This window comes from Mercurialis annua, linkage group LG1-X (assembly GCF_937616625.2).
Source record: "Mercurialis annua linkage group LG1-X, ddMerAnnu1.2, whole genome shotgun sequence".
In the NCBI taxonomy this organism is placed as follows: domain Eukaryota; kingdom Viridiplantae; phylum Streptophyta; class Magnoliopsida; order Malpighiales; family Euphorbiaceae; genus Mercurialis; species Mercurialis annua.
Genome location: NC_065570.1, coordinates 68,884,368 through 68,903,858, shown reverse-complemented (window position 1 = coordinate 68,903,858; position 19,491 = coordinate 68,884,368). Strand labels below are relative to the sequence as shown.

The 19,491-nt window shown below is 34.8% G+C and overlaps 3 protein-coding genes across 9 annotated transcripts; 2 read left to right on the top strand and 1 right to left on the bottom strand.

The window, feature by feature from the left end:
* Positions 1–5,282: 5,282 nt before the first annotated feature.
* On the bottom strand, positions 5,283–11,885 carry LOC126665930 (uncharacterized). Its single transcript, XM_050358859.2, has 7 exons — positions 11,250–11,885; positions 10,136–10,915; positions 8,213–8,565; positions 7,464–7,675; positions 6,320–6,576; positions 6,046–6,224; positions 5,283–5,829 (listed from the first exon to the last, which is right to left on the bottom strand). The coding sequence occupies exons 1-7, from the start codon at positions 11,545–11,547 to the stop codon at positions 5,743–5,745; spliced, it is 2,166 nt and encodes a 721-aa protein (XP_050214816.1). The 5' UTR covers positions 11,548–11,885; the 3' UTR covers positions 5,283–5,742.
* On the top strand, positions 9,559–19,350 carry LOC126665933 (gibberellin-regulated protein 2-like). The gene is made up of 4 exons (XM_050358868.1): positions 9,559–9,570; positions 18,352–18,428; positions 18,905–18,935; positions 19,020–19,350. The coding sequence occupies exons 2-4, from the start codon at positions 18,369–18,371 to the stop codon at positions 19,199–19,201; spliced, it is 273 nt and encodes a 90-aa protein (XP_050214825.1). The 5' UTR covers positions 9,559–9,570; positions 18,352–18,368; the 3' UTR covers positions 19,202–19,350.
* LOC126665932 (uncharacterized) lies at positions 13,193–16,419 on the top strand. Of its 7 annotated transcripts, none has more exons than XM_050358861.2 (4): positions 13,210–13,298; positions 13,817–13,962; positions 14,630–14,700; positions 15,703–16,419. In XM_050358861.2, the coding sequence occupies exons 2-4, from the start codon at positions 13,878–13,880 to the stop codon at positions 16,264–16,266; spliced, it is 720 nt and encodes a 239-aa protein (XP_050214818.1). In that variant the 5' UTR covers positions 13,210–13,298; positions 13,817–13,877; the 3' UTR covers positions 16,267–16,419. The 7 variants fall into 7 exon arrangements, with proteins under 7 accessions (XP_050214821.1, XP_050214818.1, XP_050214824.1 ...); XM_050358862.1 differs by lacking the exon at positions 13,210–13,298 and adding an exon at positions 13,305–13,427; XM_050358864.1 differs by lacking the exon at positions 13,817–13,962 and having other exon boundaries at positions 13,193–13,298; positions 14,625–14,700.
* Positions 19,351–19,491: the final 141 nt, after the last annotated feature.

The following is a 19,491-nucleotide window of genomic DNA, read 5'->3' as shown; positions in this document are numbered from 1 at the left end:
AACAGAATACCTAGATAGCAGTCTGTAGCCAGATTTGACTGAATATAATCCATTATCAGTAAAATGCCAAATCAATTTATCCGGGCAGGAAATAACAGGCAAAGGTAAGGCCAAAATAACCTGAACATCATCTGGAAGAAAAAACTGTGATAACAATGAAATGTTCCAAGCTTTCCCTGAAGCAGTCAGTAAACCAGAGACAAATTGAGGGACAGAAGATCGATCAATATTAGGTTGCAATTGTGGAAGAAAAGGATAAGAGGTAGGCAGCCAAGGGGTAGTTAAACAGTTGATGCTAAGACCATTATTAGGTTGCCACCTTATGCCTTTCTTAAGCAGAAGAGCCCCAAATTGTAAGCTACGCCAACCCCATGATGGATTACAACCAATCCCAGCTGATAAAAGATCAGTAGAATGAAAATAACGTGCTTTAAGAACTTGGAATAACAGGGACTGAGGATGATGGAGAATCCTCCAAACTTGCTTTGCCAAAAGAGCTTGATTAAACTCACGAAGGTTCTTAAAACCTAACCCTCCCTGTGATTTGTGAAGACACATCTTACGCCAAGAAACCCAATGATACCGATGTTCCTCATGTAATTGACCCCACCAGAAATTAGCAGCTATACTATCAACACGGTTACACAGGGAAGATGGCAGCTTGAAGCTCATCATAGTATAAGTGGGGATGGCATTGACCACTGCCTTAATAAGAACTTCCTTACCCCCCAAAGACAAAAATTTCTCCTTCCATCCCAATATTCTATTTGAGATCTGAGCTAATAATGGGGCAAATGTTGTATTTTTGGAATGTAAGATAGAACAAGGAAGTCCCAAATATTTACCCTCAAAATTAGAGTTGACAACCCCTAGCCTTTCACTAAGTCTCATTTTGTGAATATGAGAAACATTCTGACTAAAGAATACTGCAGACTTGGAATAATTGATCAGCTGACCACTAAATCGAGCATAATTACCCAGAAGATTAAGAATGACATCCACTTGAAAATCATCAGCCACTGTAAACAGAATAGAGTCATCTGCAAACATTAAGTGTGTAAGTTTAGGACAATACCTTGCTAAAGAAAGGCCCTGATACAACCCAGACATTGCAGCTTGTGAAATAAGAAATGACAAACCTTCAGAACATAAAACAAATAACAAGGGAGATAGTGGATCTCCTTGTCTGATACCACGCGTAGGATGGAAATAACCATGAATCTGTCCATTAAATTGAACAGAAAAAGTAACAGTAGAAACACAAATCATTATCCAATCTATAAAAGTGGAATGAAAGCCCCATGCCTTCAGAATATACTGCAGAAAAGACCATTCCAGACGATCATATGCCTTACTGACATCTAACTTCAGAGCCAAGAAACCCTTCTTCCCTGATCTTTTATGTCGTAAAAAATGAAGTACCTCATGAACCAAAAGAATATTATCTGATATGGAACGTCCTTTGACAAAAGCATTTTGAGAAGGGCCTAAAATAGTTGGCAAAACAGCTTGCAATCTTGTAGTCAGTATTTTGGAGATAATCTTGTAAAAGACAGTACACAAACTAATTGGCCTCAAATCAGTAACCCTCTGAGGCTTATGCACTTTTGGTATTAAAGAAAGAAGAGTATGATTGAAGCTATGAAGCAAATTACCTCCATGAAAAAACTGAATAATGGCCTTAGTAATATCTGAACCCAAAATATCCCAGTATTGTTGAAAGAAAAAGGACGTATAGCCATCCGAACCAGGGGCTTTAGAAGGATTGATAGCCCAGATTGCCACTTTAACTTCTGCTGCAGAAACTGGTCTGATCAAAGAAGAATTCATCACAGAAGTCACTACTGAGGGAAAAGCATGAAACATAGACTCAAAATTTGTAGGAAATGTGGAAGTAAACAAGCCCTGAAAATAGCTTAAAATATGAGCAGAGATATCTGTTGGAGTAGTTAGCCAACTGCTATTCTCTGATTGTAAGCTTTGGATATTATTCTTAAACCTGTGTTGTTTAGTTGAAGCGTGAAAAAAAGAAGTATTGCGATCGCCACATTTCAACCATAATTGTCTAGCTTTTTGAGACCAATACAACTCCTCCTGTTTATGTGCTGCAGATAAATCATTCTCTAACTTCCTGATATGAGTCCAATTAATGAGGACTGATGGCTGTGCAAGACAATCTGTTAACTGTGTTTTCAGATCAGAAATAATAATGGAAGAATTTAACCTGTTTGCTGACTTCCAATGCACTAGCTGATGTCTGATTAGCTTCAGGCGAGAGAATATACTATACATAAGAGAACCAGAAACTCTAGTCTGCCAACCCTGAGCTATAATATTATGAACTTCCTCATTCGAACACCAGGGTTGATCAAAGATAAAACGATGAGTCTTAATATGAGGGACTATCTGAGTGTGAAAAAGGATTGGAGCATGGTCTGATGCTATAGCTGGAAGATGAAAAACTTGAGTATCCGGATGCAATTGAATCCAAGTTTGTGATCCAAAAACTCTATCCAACCGTTCCTGAATTAGAAAAGGAAATGGTCGACGATTGGACCAAGTATAAGGTTGCCCCACATAATCCAGATCAGTCAGCTGTAAAGTAGAAATAAAAGAGTGAAAGGGAATATGAGCATTATACACATACGAAAGGCCTCCTTCTTTATCTGAAGGGGCTAAGATGTCATTAAAATCCCCAAGAAGTACAAAAGATGATGCTAAACAGCATTTAATCCTTAACAGACTAGCAAACTGCTGAACCCTAATCTGAAAAAGAGGATGAAAATGACACAAAATAACATCTATTCTAGGGTGATTTAACAACTGCATAGACAGAATAACATAAAAAGAACCTATCTGTTCAATATGTACATCCAAAAAATCTGCCCAAAAAAGAGCAAAACCACCAGCTAATCCAACAGGGTCAAGAAAAAGATGGTGGGGAAACCTCAGTCGTGCAGTCAGCCTCTGTACTTGTGACTGTTGGTTCTTGGTTTCCATCAAAAAAACAAAATCTGGGGAATGCGCTCTACAAAGAGCCTGCAAATGTCTAGCTGTCAGGGGATTCCCCAACCCCTGACAATTCCAGCTGAGTAACTTCATGGATCTTTTGGAGACCAAGGTTGTGTGGTCTCATCACAGCAGAGATAACAATCAACATCCTCATCACCAAACAGATTCTTCGGTAAACAGGCTAGAAGATCAACATCTGAGTTATTTGCCATAGTAGTCATTGATAAAGCTGGTTGAAGCATGGCGGCACCAGTAGGAGAGGAGTGAGATTCAGTGATAAAGACTTTGGATTTTGGCCCATCAGAATCCTGTGTAGGAGGGATGAGAAACTGATCCCATTTTCTCTTTCCATCATGACTATCTGAAGAAGAAGTCCCAGCTTCATTGTAGGGCGAATCAGAAACTCCCAAGCGTGCTAATTTCTTCCATGTACGAATATTCAGCCGACTCTGGGTTGGATAAGGAGACCATAGAATAGTAGGATTAGAAGCATCAGGCAATGTTGGGAGAGACAGCTCAGCCTGTACTATTTCCTGAAGCAAAACAGCCAGTCCTTCTTTATCCTTTTGAGATAACGAACTCAAAAGAGAAGCAGCAAAACGAGCATTTGGATACATTACCCCTATAGCCACCTCAGCCTGTTGATAATAAGAAAGCTCTTGACATTGTAAATTCACATATTTAATTTGCAAATCAGATGACAAAAGTTGATAAATACGTGGATGTAAAACCATTGGGTGACAAGAAGCAGATGGACCTTCAACCACAGTTAAAATCTGACCAGCATTAGCAGTAAACGGTGCCACTGAATTGGTAATCATTGAGTCAGTAAAAACAGGAGAGGCATGAGAAAGGATAGGATAAGTAACAGTGGGAGCAAACTGGGCAGGCATAGAACAGGATCCCACAGGAATAGTATCAACTAAACTAGCCACACCCACAAGACTAGCAGTACACATAATAGGAGAAGAAACCTGGAGAGGAGAATCAACATGCATCTTGGCTTTCCCTTTATTAGGAGTACTAGAAGATCCTACTTCCCATGTAAATGAAATGCCAGTAGATATAGGAGGACTAGGAGTATAAGAGAAAAGTTCAGCTCTCAACCATGGGCCATAGGGTAGACGTCCTTCAGCAGAAGTAACAGCTTGCACCTCCACCTTAGTCATTGTACAATCTCTATTCACATGCCCCAAAAGCCCACAAAAAAAACAAAAAGCTGGAAGCTTCTCGTATCGAAAGGAAACCCAGAACAGCTGGTTGTCCTCAGCTTCATTAGTAAAGCCACGTGGTAAGGGCTCAGCAACATCCACCTCCACCTTTTGATGAGTTTCTAATTATATTTTTTTGAAAAGATGAGTTTCTAATTTATTTATTTTTGAGAAGATGAGTTTCTAATTTTTGAATAGACTACTTAGTATAAATAATAAACTAATTTTTCTTCGAAAGTACCTAATTTTAATTGAGTAATTTTGAAATCTATGGATTAATGGCAGCTGAAAAAGAAAATAGAAAGAAAACTTTGAAAGAAAAAGACAATTTTGTTTTTATTGAATTTAGTGTTGTAATTAATTAGATGATCAATCTAACCTTGTAAGTTTGTTGAATTTTTATTAATAATACAAATCGAGTACGTGACCTGCACATATTAGGGTGTGCAAAAACCGAACGAACCGAAACTGAACAATGATTTTGTTTATTTAGTGACAATTCTAAATGAATTCTACAGTTTAAAAATAGTAACATAATAAATTTAATATCTACATTTACTTGCGTTCAAAAAATTTGAACAAAATTTTATGTAAAACCTTTCATACTGATTAGTAATATTCTCATAAGATAAGTTTGAGGCAGATTCGGAAAAAACAATTATGATAAAGAAGATCGAAGTTGGTGACCTCGGTGGAAGGATTTATGGTAATGATTTACCATGTGATCAACACCTCGTTACAAAGATTAAAAGGTAAAAACAAGGCGTTCAAAACAAATTACAATCTCAGAGGTTTTAGAGTCTGAACTTCAAGCTTCGAGTCGATCAAGTTTCTAGTTTCCAGCTGAAATTTTAGAGTTGAGTTGAGCTCGAGTTTAACACTGTTTCGACTCGACTCGATTCCATTACACCCCTAGATTCATACATAAAAATTTAATAGGTTTATCACTTGTTCATGGATTCCACAACTGTTGAATGCTAACCTTCAAATTATCACGGAACTCTATAAAAACTAGATTTATATGCTCAGTAAAGTATTCATAAGACAGTATAGACTCAATTTGCCAAGAACAAAACAACATATAACCTATATTTTTGTTACTCATCAAAATTTGTTACAAATACAAATAGCCAATACTACTATTTTAAAAGTTGTGAAAAGAAAATTACTACTATTAGGAAGTAATGGTACAAAAGGCATCGGGCAGCACGGTTAACCTCAAAATGAAACAAAGAATAGTGAATTGCATTGGTACAATGAAGAAGCTCGAGGAGATCCTAGTTACTTTTTCACACAGATGCATTTAATTAACATTTGAGAAGGGTATTCAGTACTATTACCTCACTTCAGCGAGGGAACTGCTAAGGAACTCCGGCACTGATCCATTAAGTTCCTCGTCAACAGTGGTAACATCTTTGGGGGCATTACAAGGTATACCATCATCAAGCACTAAATCTGGGTGTGGCTAAGAATAATGTACAGAAAAGACTCCCCATGAGAGAAAAATCTCTCACGCATTTCATTCTGTTGCTTGTTGACGAAGAATATTTCTCTTCTCCTCTGACCTATGCCGAAATAATTTTGCAACGGCTCTCCTCTCACAATCCTACATCAAAAATATAGGTGGAATTGGAATCAATATTTCACATGCCCATGAGAAGTTAATTGGTTGCTCCAGCTGGCAATGGTATGGAAAGTGCACCCTTTCCTTATCAATTCACACTTGGGGTGAGCACTCTCATGAGGAAAATCACGAAAGCACCACGTCTTAAGATAGTTATCAAGGAAAAACTAAAAAGAAACAATCAGCAGAAATTTTCACCTTAAACATATGAAGATGAAATGGCTTGTCAGGATTCATTCGTCTTAGTTTTTGATATGTGTATGCAAAACTCAGTTGGTCACGAGGAGTAAAGCGTTCAACCTCATTGAACCAAAGACAGGAGAACAGATTCGACATTGGAGTGTGCGCTCTAACAATTAGAGACCCTTCAGGGACATCTGTAGATAATTAAAACAAACGTCGTATCTAAAGAAAGGTTCTAAGAATAATTTTAACAATGAATTGTACCACAAAAAACATGGGGAAAACATACTGCTGGGAAGAAGCTTGTTTGGATCAGAAACATTGAACTTTGTCAGTCCATCAGCCTGGTAGAAAGCGAATTGCTGATCTATTACACTATGATTGTATTTGTTCAGTCTCTTGTTCTGTGCCACCTCTTCCCATATACAATGGCGATCATAGTGATTAGAAATAGCATATTCATATCCTTTCCGCCACAAGAAATATTCCAGAATAAGCAGAGGGTCAACTTGCAGGCGTAATTTGCTATCCAACCAAATTGAGTATCTAAGAACACACATACAGCAGTGCAGATAAACTATAAGTCATACTGTATGTTCGTAAAGAGTCTCTGCAGATAAACTATAAGTCATACTGTATGTTCGCAAGGAAATTCTACTAATCTAGAAACTTACTAATCTCAACAAGCAATATAAAACCAGTTTCTATGCCTATTTCATAGAAATGTGCTGTCATAGTATCAATCTACATCTCTATAAGGTGCCAGCAAGGGGTTGTGACGACCACAATCACTTTAGTATATCCATTCTTAACATATCAAAATCTAGACACTTCCTCGTTAAATGTATAAGAACATACATCCAATATACATAAAATACACAAAATTCTACCTCCAACTCTAAAAGAATTATCCATAACCATGACCAGTTATATGTTTGTAAGCCCTATAAAAATCTATTCAATTTGTTTTTGAAATTACAAACAAAGGACCAGTTAGTGGACCAGGTTAAGAGAGAGACACATTGCCATTTGATGATCAGTAGTTAAGGGTTCATATCCATGGAAATATTACAACTTTCAATTAGTGGACCAGGTTAAGAGAGAAATTCAGTATACAATTAATTGCTTTACCTCTATAATAGATCTCTACTTCGTCTCAAATCTCAATCCTCAAGAACACGGTACAGTTCACTCATTGTGCAAGAGGGTTTCCAGTCAAATTTTTCATGAATCCCTCAGAATTTAATGCTCTTGTGGTTCTATTTTTTTTTTGGGGGGTCATAAAATAAATATGCAGCCAAAACTGTTATAAGCAATAGACACTATACTAATACACTAATATAGGATAACAATGATAAGCTATCTATTACAGGACAAATATAAAATTACAGGCAGTATAAGACAAACATTTCAATGTGAACTTTATTCCATACCTCGCAGAAGGGAAAAGCCTGTGTGGCAACAATTTTGGTATTTTCCCCACTCTCCGCATGTCAGTATAAGGAAGATTTTTCGCTACCACAACCTTCCAAAAACCAATAAAACCTGCTGTATCAGGCGCATGACCTTCCGAAGAAAGTGTTCGCAATGTAACTTCATCCATGAACATAACAAAGCACACATTTTTCCTTGATAAACGAGTGACCTGAAGAAAGAAACATATTTAACAATTCAAATTGACACAGAATAAATTAAGGACCATGATTTCAATCTCTCAAATAGTAGAAAACATAATTCAAGATATGGCAAGCAGAGCAAGAAAAGAAGAGAAGGGAACAGACAATGCATATACACACACAAAAGACAATATGTGACACGAGCAAGCTTAGCTTCCGAGTTTCTAATATATTCACCTTAAGAGTAATATTACCATATGATGCCAAATGCTGGTTTTCAATTATATAAGACCGGGGAGAATTTGAATTTACAAAACTCCAGGTTGCTGCAAATATTTCTTTCCTACATTCTATAGCCAATAAATGGAAATATACATGCATGTCCAATTTCCAAAACTACAGTACATACAATTATTTGGATTCTTTGAAGTAAAATACACATGAATATTCTCTTTGAATAGATGCCTCGTGTCAAACACAAGAAATGATCACTCAGAAACCGGCACCAAACATAGAAATGCTTCAAAACATTCTTGAATTATTAAGTAATATATTCATATGCATACCGTTTTAGTAGGAGGTGACCTCAAGCGATCAGAATTGCCAAAGATACAAGAGATCACAGCAATGTGGCATCTACTGATATAACTTGCATCATCTTCTGACAAATCAAATCCTGCGCTAGAGGATCCTTCAGGACCTTTGACAAATCCACAATTTATTTGTTGGTCATGTACCAAAAACGATTCTTCCCGCTCTTGTAGGCTCTGATGCCCAGCAAATCTAGGTTCCCATTGTTCCTCCCCATTGGGCTTCTCCTCCTTTTCGTTGTACTGCAAGGAAAACCTTGCAAATTTCCGACTTTCAAATGGCTCCACAAGCTGCGTGGTAGAATTTAAAAACTTCATCTCACAAGATCCTGTCAAGAATGATTTATCAGATAAGTGTGGAAAACGCTCATATAAGTATTCTTTTAACAAATGAGGACAAAGAAGAAAAAAATTCAGTCGTAAAATACAAGCCCATAATTGTAACAAAAGAAAAAGAAACTTGACGTGGTGCATTAACAGTGAATACAAATGTCAATGTACCAAGTGTAGACAGACAAAAGATGTTAGGGCATGAGAGAGGCCTGTGCAGACCATCTGAAAAGGGAGATGAAAAAAATAACAGCAACAATAAAAAATGAAAAAATGAAAAAATGAAAAAAAAAAGAAACTGATTCCTTTAAGAATCAGATATTTGTACTTTAAAGTGCTTAAGTGATTAACCGGTTATCTAGAAATTTGTAAAACCTCCTTCACCATTTACATAAGAGACTGTTTCAAAAGCTGTCAAATAACATTTAACTCAGGAAGTGCAATCAACGCCAAGCTTAAATAGAGGAGAGCACATAAAACAGCACCAATTCAACTTTTCAAGTCAACCAAAAAGCTTATGTGCAGATTATACGAATGTATTTGACATGCATTTCAGATCACCAGCACAAGTGTTTCATCTCGTCCACTCAAGCCAAGAAATAAGCTTAGCATATATAACACACAGATAATAGTGGGCTTGGGGAATTTAATTCACGCAGAAGCTGACATATTCAATGATGTCGAATGTAAATTTGATATAAAGAATAAACAAAGTGTTAAAGCAGTTGTGCTAATCGATCTTTAAGTTCTGAACCTAGGAACTATCAGCCTTTCTGCATTAGATTTATTATATCACGGCATGCCACCCATCCATCCAGAGACAATATTTACAACATAAATGCAGCTCTGAAACATCATGCTTCAGATACCAACTATAAATGTCACCCTACCTCCCCCTGCAAACCACCTCTTGAAAAAAGAACCACTCCCAACAAGGGAAAGGATAGGTCACGATATGCAACAAGACAATAAGGAGACCGAACAAATCTCTTCTGTTCTTTCTTTAATCTCCATGAAAAGGAAAATAAAAACCGTTTAGAGGAAAGGTAGGATACTACAGTGTGGAGGATAAGGAAACTTTGATCACCATTGTTACATCAGTTAGCTTCTGTGAGAACTCATCATTCCAAAGCTACAACGTAACTAATGAATACCCAAATTTATTTTATCTGCCACAAAACTCAACTCAATTACAACGCTCATATGCTGGCTATTTCATTCATTACGTTTGGAACTAGCCTATATTAAGCCACTTTTCAGTAAAGTATGGACTATGCAACATATATAACTGTAAGCAATATTTAACAAAATACAAGTGCCAAAATCCATTAAAATTTTGTTACAGATACACAAATTTATTAAGATCCTAAGATATCTAAATTTCTTTCCGGGGGAAATTAATTAGAATAAGGGCAAAAAGGCTTGAGAAGCATAAAGCTATATAAAATTTAACTAAAGAACATCAGCTCTAATTAAAACAAGGTACTAAATGTTCCCAGGCCCAGTAGCATTTAAGGAAGAACGAGAAGCAAAGGGGAGATGGGGAGATTAAAGAAAATATTTACGAACCTTTGCGATGCTTCTGTTTCCTTTTTACATCCGACTTAGATTTAGTTGTAGATTGACCACCAAATGAATGCCGAAGCCGAGAATTACTGTCAACATTATCTACATTTCTGGTCTTCAAAGACTTATATGATATGTTCTCAGAGACTTCGTGATTGTCCTTGTCTAACTTTTGATCCTTAGTTTCAGCATCATTAAAATCAGAGGATTCTCTATCATCTTTGTCATGGGGAATCCTCACGGCAGGTTGGTCTTCATTGTCATGTCCAGAATTGTCATAATCCTCATTTTGAGGATCATGAGAGTCTATGCCATCATCATACTCATTATCTGTATCAACTCCCTCATTCTGCTGCCCATGATCCTCATCATCAAGTTCTTGATGTTTAATCTCATTTTCATTTCTCAACTGGCCAGCATTCTTTAAAGAAGCCTCATATTCTGCTTCATACATTTTCAATTCTTTACGCCCATCTTCATTGTACAACCCAGTTCCCCTTTGATGTAAACCCTTAGAAGGATCATCTTGCGCGGTCTTCACCTTTCCATTCTTCAACTTCACCGGATCGTTACCCTTTTCAGTAGAGTCATCTTTAGCTTCCTTGCTAACATGATCCACATCATCCTCGTTATAATCCCCATCCCTTCTCCTATCATCCTTATCCCAATACCTAGAATCCCGTCCGTGTGTTGAACCATGTCCAAAGCTAACAGAGTTGGTACGTGTAACATTTGGAAGAAAATCAAGGCTATCATCATCAATAAGAAGATGATCATTTATTTCTGCACCAGCAGAGTCATGATTGACTTAGTAAAACATAAAAAAGCACCCGTCATAGAAAAATCTTAAGCAATTTAAAGTTCAGGCAAACTAATCAGGAGCTCGGCTACATTAAGAACACACTTAAATAATTATATTTTTCAAATTTACTATAAAAAGTAGCGAGAAAATATAACAAGTAACAATCATGACCTATACCTCAAATTTTGAGCTAAAACAAGCAAATCAAATTTGAGCTACATTATCTTAAATAATTAAAAAAAATCTAACAACTAAAACAAAAGCAAAGGAAATAATAAAGTAACGATTAGAGATTAGAGTTAGTATGTTTGTAACCTTTAGCAACGGTATCTTCAGAAGAGGAGATGTAATAATAAGCTAAAACAGTAACAACAAGTACAAGACTAAGGACGGCAATAATCGCAGCGATCGAGAAGCTTCTAGAAGACGAAAAGCGATGATGCAATTTATCGGATCTCGCCGCTGATCGCCGAACACGAATTGGCTTGTATTGTTGCTGTTGCTGTGATAGAGATTGCGACGAAGAAGCACGAATTCCAATGGAGACGTGATCTGACGACGGCGTTCCGTTTGCATAGTAATGTCCGCCTCCTGATTGCCTGTACTGCGCCATTTCTTTTCTAAATTTGTATTTTCATTTAAAAACCAGCTTTTGCATTGTTAATAAAAATAAAAATAAATTGTAAGCTTGTGTATGTATAGGTATTAACAGAGGGCGTGTGAGTTCGATTTATCAACGAGAACAGACGTGAAATAAAGAAGAGGATGCCGGCAACGGCGTGACGGTGGCGGCGGCGAAGCGGCGGTGCTTTTGTTAATGTTGACGTCGGTGGGGAGTGAGACAGACAGAGAGAGGTGTGAAATTACAGGAATAGGCTTATTATGATTGACAGTTGGACACGGAGCGAGCGAGCCTTTGTGGCTGTGGGGCTAAGTTTATGTGGATAGATCATTTAGCTTGTGTGAGAGTGAAGTAATACTTATGGCTCATGAGTGGTTTAATTAAGCTTAATCAGAAATTATTAATTATATTAATTCATCATTAAAAATAAAAAGAAAATTATCAGAGTGGATTTACAATGTACTTTAATAACTGGTCAAAATAAAAATATGACAAAATTACATTTGATGCTTTTTTAAACATTTTATAAAAATATAATTTTCTTACATTTCAGAAAAATAAAAAAGGGATCAATTATGCTCTTAAGATTTTGCTTTAGAATCAAGTAAGCTATCAACGTCCTAAAAATAATCAAACATACCCCTAACGTCTTAAAAAATGAACAACTAGACCCCTAATTTTGAGAATCAGGCCCTAACGTCTCATTTTTGCGTCAAAATCTGATTACTTATTTTTTAAGACATTTTTTTTAGGAGAAAATTGATTCTTATTAAATCAAATCGAAAGCAGTTACATTTGTGAGATATTCAGAAAAGTGACTATACCACTCCTGATGACCTGAATTGGAACTGACATACTGCGCTAAAACATGCACTGCCCGATTCGCAGATCGCCTCACGAAAACAAAATAAATATTATCTAACTGCTAGTTCTAAACAATCATCCACAAGCATCTCAGGTTCAATATTAGTCGGGTTTCTAATCTCTAACACAACCTCCATCGCGTCCGACTCAATAATAATTTTATCATGCCCTTTGAGCCAACTTAATACCTCTCTAATACCCATTATCTCAGCCAGTCGGGGAGAAAACGAGCCCAACCATCTTCTATGCCTAGCCTTAATAACCTCACCACGCCAGTCACGAACCACAACTCCAACACCCATATACTGCCGACCTGGGAACACCGCTGCGTCGACGTTTACTTTCAAACAGCCTTGGGACGGAGGCCGCCATCTAATGCTGCCATCTTCAGGACCGACTACCGAAGTCTTCAGCTGAGGCGATGCTAAATTAGCTGCACTTTGAATTTTTTAAGATATCAGAGGCATATTTGAATCTTTCCGGACGTTGATGGCTTACTTGATCTTGTAAACCTTAAAAGTATATATGACCTTTTTAAAAAAAAAAATACATTTTTTAAAAAATGTACTGAATATTTGCAAACTGCGTATTCATAAAAAAATATAAAAGAGCACATTTTTGTAAATTATAAAAACAATCGTATCTTTAAAAAAAATATCACAAGAAATGTATTTTTTTGAGAAAGAATTCCAAAAATATTTAATATTTTGTAATGGGCTTGAGCTCGATGAAGCCCGGACCCCACGGCCCAAACAGGCAAATAGTACACAGCTCTACCACGTGCCAGCACCAACGTGATCAATACAAGGAAGACTCAATCCGTTTAGCTTAGCTTTCCTGTGATATCATCAACATCAAGTAATTAATCAGAATCACAGGTATTTACAGTTTGTAACTTCAACTTTTATAAATTTGTACATTGATACCACTTGATAAATAAATTATTTATCTTCTCCACATAGTTCTGTAACTGCAAGATTGCAAATTTACACCGATTCTTCTTATGGGTATTTCTTTAAACTATTCATCAGTCTGATGTGTTTGAATTGCTGTTTGTTTTTTTGATCTTTGTTGAAGTTTATGAGTTATCTTCATTAGTAATCTGGAATTTGACGACTTGACTATTGTCTGTTGATTGAGTTTTTCATTGAGAGAAATTCTTGGTATTTAATTTGTCAAAATCAATCGTCTCTCTTCTTTATTTCTTGATTATTTGAAATTTTGAATAGTAATATCTGATAGGTGTTCTTACATGTGAATAGTTGCCAAAATCTATATTATGTGAAGGACTCGTCTGTTAACTATCCAAGTCTTAATGCATTTTGATTTTTTTTTTTTTTTGGTTCATTTTTGGATTGTAAAACCAACTAAAGTGATAGTCTTGCTGCATTCGCAGATAATCATAGTGTTCGATGTTTGATCAATTTAAAGAAATAAAATGCAAGGATAAGATTTGAATGCTAGGTAGCACGGACACGGATACGGGAAAACGGGACACGGACACGGATACGGGAAAACGGGACACTTGGACACGGCGAAACGGTAAAATTTTAAAGTTTCCTATGCAAAAAATGAAGTTTCGTGTCCGAAACGTCAAGTGTCCGAAACGTTTCCGAAACGGGAAACGTCGATTCAATGAAGTGTCTGTGCTACCTAGATGTAAAGAAACTTTACCTGTGATAAAGTGACTTGTTCGTTTTAACACAATTGTTTTCAAATCTTTTAAGCATTCCAACAGGAAAAAAAACACCCTTCCAATATAACACATATCTTATGAAAAATTGACCGTAGAAAAGCATGTGGAGGAACTGGAACCGTCCAGCTGATCTCGATAATTATGGATTTACAGCTTAAGTGGGAGCTAATAGGAAAGAAGGATGCTAGGACAATTTAGTGCCGGAAAATCATGCTTGCACATTTGTTTCAATGAATATATGACATTGAACTGTTTAAATTAGTATTTGGTTTGTCCAAACATGTAAGATGATAAAATTAGATGCCAAGTGAATGTAGTGGATTAAGCATCATAAGTCATTGTTATTCTGTAAAAAAATGAGAATAGATATTGTTACATTCATGAAATCTTCTGTGGTAATTATTGGTCTTTCTTCTTCATTTTAAACACTGTTAAGCTTTTTCCGGTTGCTTTATTACCATTTTTCTTAATGTCTTAGCTTCTTTCTCATTTCGTTTCTTTGTCGCAGTTCAGGGATGCTAGGAAGATCATCAGCTTCTCCTCTATCAACCTTGGATTCTGGAACACGTTTGAACTTTTTAAATGTTAGTACATTTCATCTCATTTTTATTATCGCGACTTGGTCCATGGACTTAATCTCTGCTGCTGTAGAATGAATAAATAACAAGCAGCAGAAACATTGCCAAATATGAGGACTTGACAAGGAAAATATGGCAATAAGAGTTAAAATCCCTTCACACTATTGCTGAAAATTTCTGTTCATGGAAGTAGGCTTGTTTTAACTTTATTGACAACAACAAAGCATCAATGAGGCGCGCATAGACACACCATAACTGTACCCTTTTATTGGCTTTAGGCTTCGTATTATGTTCTTGAATGAGCTGCCTTCCTTAAGCATGTATAGTTAATCTACATACATACATACATCGTATCTTTTCTTGACGCTCCTTCTGTAGCTAGGTGGTCTTAAAATGCAAGTTAAATGTTTGATACCCAACTTTATAGGTATTAATTGAGAAGTGATTAGGATACTGATATGTTATTCTGCTTCAACCTTGTGCTGCCTCTTTTATTATGAACTCTTGATGTTATCTTGATTACTCTTTCATAAACGAAAACAATTCTGAAGCTACATTAGCCGCTTATTCATTCCATCCAGCATAATAATTTTGAATAAAATAAGCCTTTCGTCTTTCTTTTTGAAATTTACTTACAGTGATAACCGCATCTAGATTTTCCGTTGTGGGAAATGCCTGTTCAGCTCTCGATGTTCTAATTGATTAAAATGCAATGTTTTACAGCTTGGGTGGCAAGGGAATTTCTTAGTTTTATTAGATGTTCTAGATTCAGTTCTTCATGCCTTTATGGTATGAAAATATATATAAAGTTTATGGAGCTTTTATCTGATAAAATTGATTTTCCATTCAGGTATCTTGCAATTTCTAAACAAAATTATTGCATGTAATCTCAAGTTATAACGTATAATTGGCATTTTGTACATTCTTATAGCCCATAGGTTTTAAGCAAACAATTAATCACATTGTATGTTTAGTTTGGTAATCACACCATCTGTCTTTCCATTGCAGCCTGATCTTCCAACAGCTGCACCATGGATTGTTCGTTTGAATGGGGATAGTACGTTCAACTGGGGAATATCGACTTCGCAATTATCTCCTAAGAAGTGGATCGTACATTCAACTGCACAAGTTGATAATTCAACTTTAAATGATGAAGAGAAGAAGACATGGGAAGCATGCAGAGAAGCACTATCTGCATTTGAATTCAGTACCGAAGAGAAAGACAAGATACTCGGAAAAGCATTTGGCTTCGTGCATTCGCCTTACTGGGGCGAAGAACGAAAACAAGAAGTCCCGAAATATGAAACTGTTTGTGAAATACTTGATTTTCTGAGGAGTCTAGGACTTTCTGATGAAGATCTTTACAAGGTAGTCAAAAAATTTCCTGAAGTTCTCGGTTGTAATATTGAATATGAATTGAAAAACAACGTGAAGATACTCGAAAAGGATTGGGCGATAAAAGGAAAAACATTAAGAAATCTTCTCCTTCGAAATCCGAAAGTATTAGGTTACAATGTTGACTGCAAGGGAGATTGTGTGGCACAATGCACACGGTGTTGGGTTCGGTTTTAGATCATCTATCCTGAAACCAAAGGGAGCATCACACATTACTGTTCTTGTTATATATTTTGTATGTAAATCATTTCATGGAATATAGTCGTACATAAACCGGAAAGAAAATGATTAATTTTTTATTTTATTTTTAAAAGTGTTGATTGTATGTTATTTTCTGTGTGTCAGATTGTATATTAAACAGCTTATGATATGCTAAATTAAAATGTACAAAACTAGCTAATAGTAAAAGGAGACGTGAAAATAATTAGTGGAATAAAGTAGTCATGCAAATTCTATGATTGAATTAGAATTCAGGCATACGTAATAAATTAAAGAATTAGTCTATCAGTAATTCTAGCTAATAGTTTATCAGCTTATGATATGCTAAAGAATTAGTTTATCAGCTTATGATATGCTAAATCTAAAATTTACAAAACTAGCTGATAGTAAAAGGAGACGTGAAAATAAACGTTTTTTTCTTCTTTTTGGTTAAATCTTTAAGTACATGGCTATTCAAACATGTTTAAAAAAACCAGCAAAACCCCATAATTTTCAGTGTACGCCATCAACAGAAAATTAAAGAATTAGTCTATCAGTAACTAAAGTTGCTTAGTATTAATGCACATTGTTAATCACGATAGAATTAAAAAGATAAAGAGGGGCAATCGTTTTTCTTTTAATTATCTCATCCCACGCAATTTTTTTATAGCTGTCGCCTTTTTTTCTCATTATACTCTCATTTTATATTAGGATTAATTAATTACATATAAAATCACCATATTTAGTATATTAAATTGCAATTTTATCACGATTTTTAAAGTTGTCAATTGTATTCATTATTTTTCAATTTTTTGCAATTATATCACTGTTCGAAAATTCATCTATTTATAATTAACGTGACAACCGGAGGATAATGTGGCACGACAAGTGAGATGGCACAAATAATTGATATAATTATAAAAATCATATTTGCCAAACAAGAAAAAGGTGATTTTTAAAGGCTTAATGTCTTAAAAAATCTCCGACCTTTCATCCCCTTTTTAATCCACCCTGACGTTGAAAATTTGTCAATTTTACCCTATTTTGTATTTTTTATTTATTTCAATTGTACCCTGAAGCATAAAATTGACCTTTGTTTAATTGATAAAAGTTCAAAAAAGTTTTTCAAAAATGGTCAATTTAATATACAAAGTTAATCTAATGCAAAAAGGGTCAATGTAGAGAATTTTGTTGATCTTTTGCCAAATAAAAAAGGTCAATTTTATATTTTAGAGTACAATTGAAATGATAAAAATACAAAATAGAGTAAAATTGACTGATTTTCTACGTTAGGTAGGATTGAAAAGGGAATGAAAGGTCGGGGTTTTTAAAACATTAGACCATTTTTAAATGGTAGTACAATTGCAAAAAAATAAAAAATGATAAATGAAATTGACAATTTTTAATGAACCTAGTTGAATGACAATTTAATATAAAAGTGATGATTTTATATGTAATTAATTTTATAGTTCCACCATTGAACATCTGATAAATAATGTTTTTTTTGTCATAATTGCATTAGATAACAATTATTTCCTCTTTCATCATTTTTTTGTATTTTTAATAATATATAGATAAATATGATAAATTAAGTACTCTAAATATTTTTTTTGGCATAATTGCATCAAGTAACAACAACCCCTAATTCTTATTTATGCAAAACAAAAAACCACTACAAAACTCCACAAATGACCTAATTCTGTGGGCTTGCACTAGTAAAAACTATATAATCCGTCGGAATAATTGATACTTAATATCCCATTTGTAATCTATTTTTGTTCTTCAAAAATACTTAGCTACAACAGATTTATTATCTACTCTAGGTTTGTTAAGTTGCATAAAAGATGATAACATACCTAGTCATAATCCATAACTAAAAAATTAATGGTGTGTGAAAATTGATGAGATAATAATGAGTTAATTGTTACGAACGCAAAAGCTTAATATAGAACAAAAGGCAAAAGTAATACTGCAACGTTATAAATAGGGTGACTTAGGTTAGCTAAATCTACATTACATCTATCTAATCCTTTTTTTCTCTTTATCTCTTATTCTCTTTCATTAGCTAAGAAACCTTAACAATGGCCAATTCCAAGACTCTGGTCATCTTGGCAATATTTTGCATCCTCTTAATGCATGAGGTACATCTTTATTTTTAGTTTGAGTTTTTTTCTTCCAATCATAAATTGTTTTAAATACATATTAATAAGTATGCAATGACCAAACCATACATATGACCAGTGCAAATAACAATTTTGTTTTTTTGTTTTAAAAGACATATCATATAGATGTAAAAAAAATATCAGTTTTTCAAGGGGGCCAAAATAAAAAACTTAGAGAAATGACAAGAAAAAATTGAATTTTTCCATGACCGACCAACTTTCCCACCTTCGATAAGTCCTCGATGTAGATACAAATGTTGTGAAGTTCCATATCAGTGTTACTCCGTGTCTTATTTTATTTGACAAAATCATTCTTTTTACATTTAGTTGATAATTTTTATTTATAGTATATACATTTTACTCAATTTTTTTTAATTTTTGTCTTTTTCGATCAATATTTGATATATATATTTTTCTGTGACTGTAACATTTTTATTGTATTAACAAAATTGCAGCTGAAGAGCAGTGCAGAAGCAGAACAAATAGGTAAGAATTAGAAATATAAAATTAAATTATGTATTAGATTTAAATGAATATAATTAACAGTTTTTTGTTGTTAAAAAATGGGAGATTGCAAGTTAAAATGTGGATACAGGTGCAGCAAGACATCAAGGCAGAAGATGTGCATGAGGGCATGCAACACTTGCTGTCAGAGGTGCAATTGCGTGCCACCTGGCACTTCCGGGAACACACATGTCTGCCCTTGCTATGCCAATATGAAAACTCATGGTGGCAAGCTCAAGTGCCCTTGATTTTTAGTATTTACTATTATTACATATTTATATTTACACAAAATAAATAATTCAGTAATTTCAGTACATGCTGAAATTCTCAAGTACAAAATTGTATTTATGTGTATGCTATGAGGGTTAATCTATTCTCATTTACATGTTTCAGTCTAGTTTTTATTGTTCACTTTATACTGAAAATATTTTCACAATATTATAACATAGTCATCTTAAAAAAATACAATTCATTTATGATTATGATCATTTTTATTTTAAATTAGCATATATTTTTAATAAAAAGAATAATAATTATT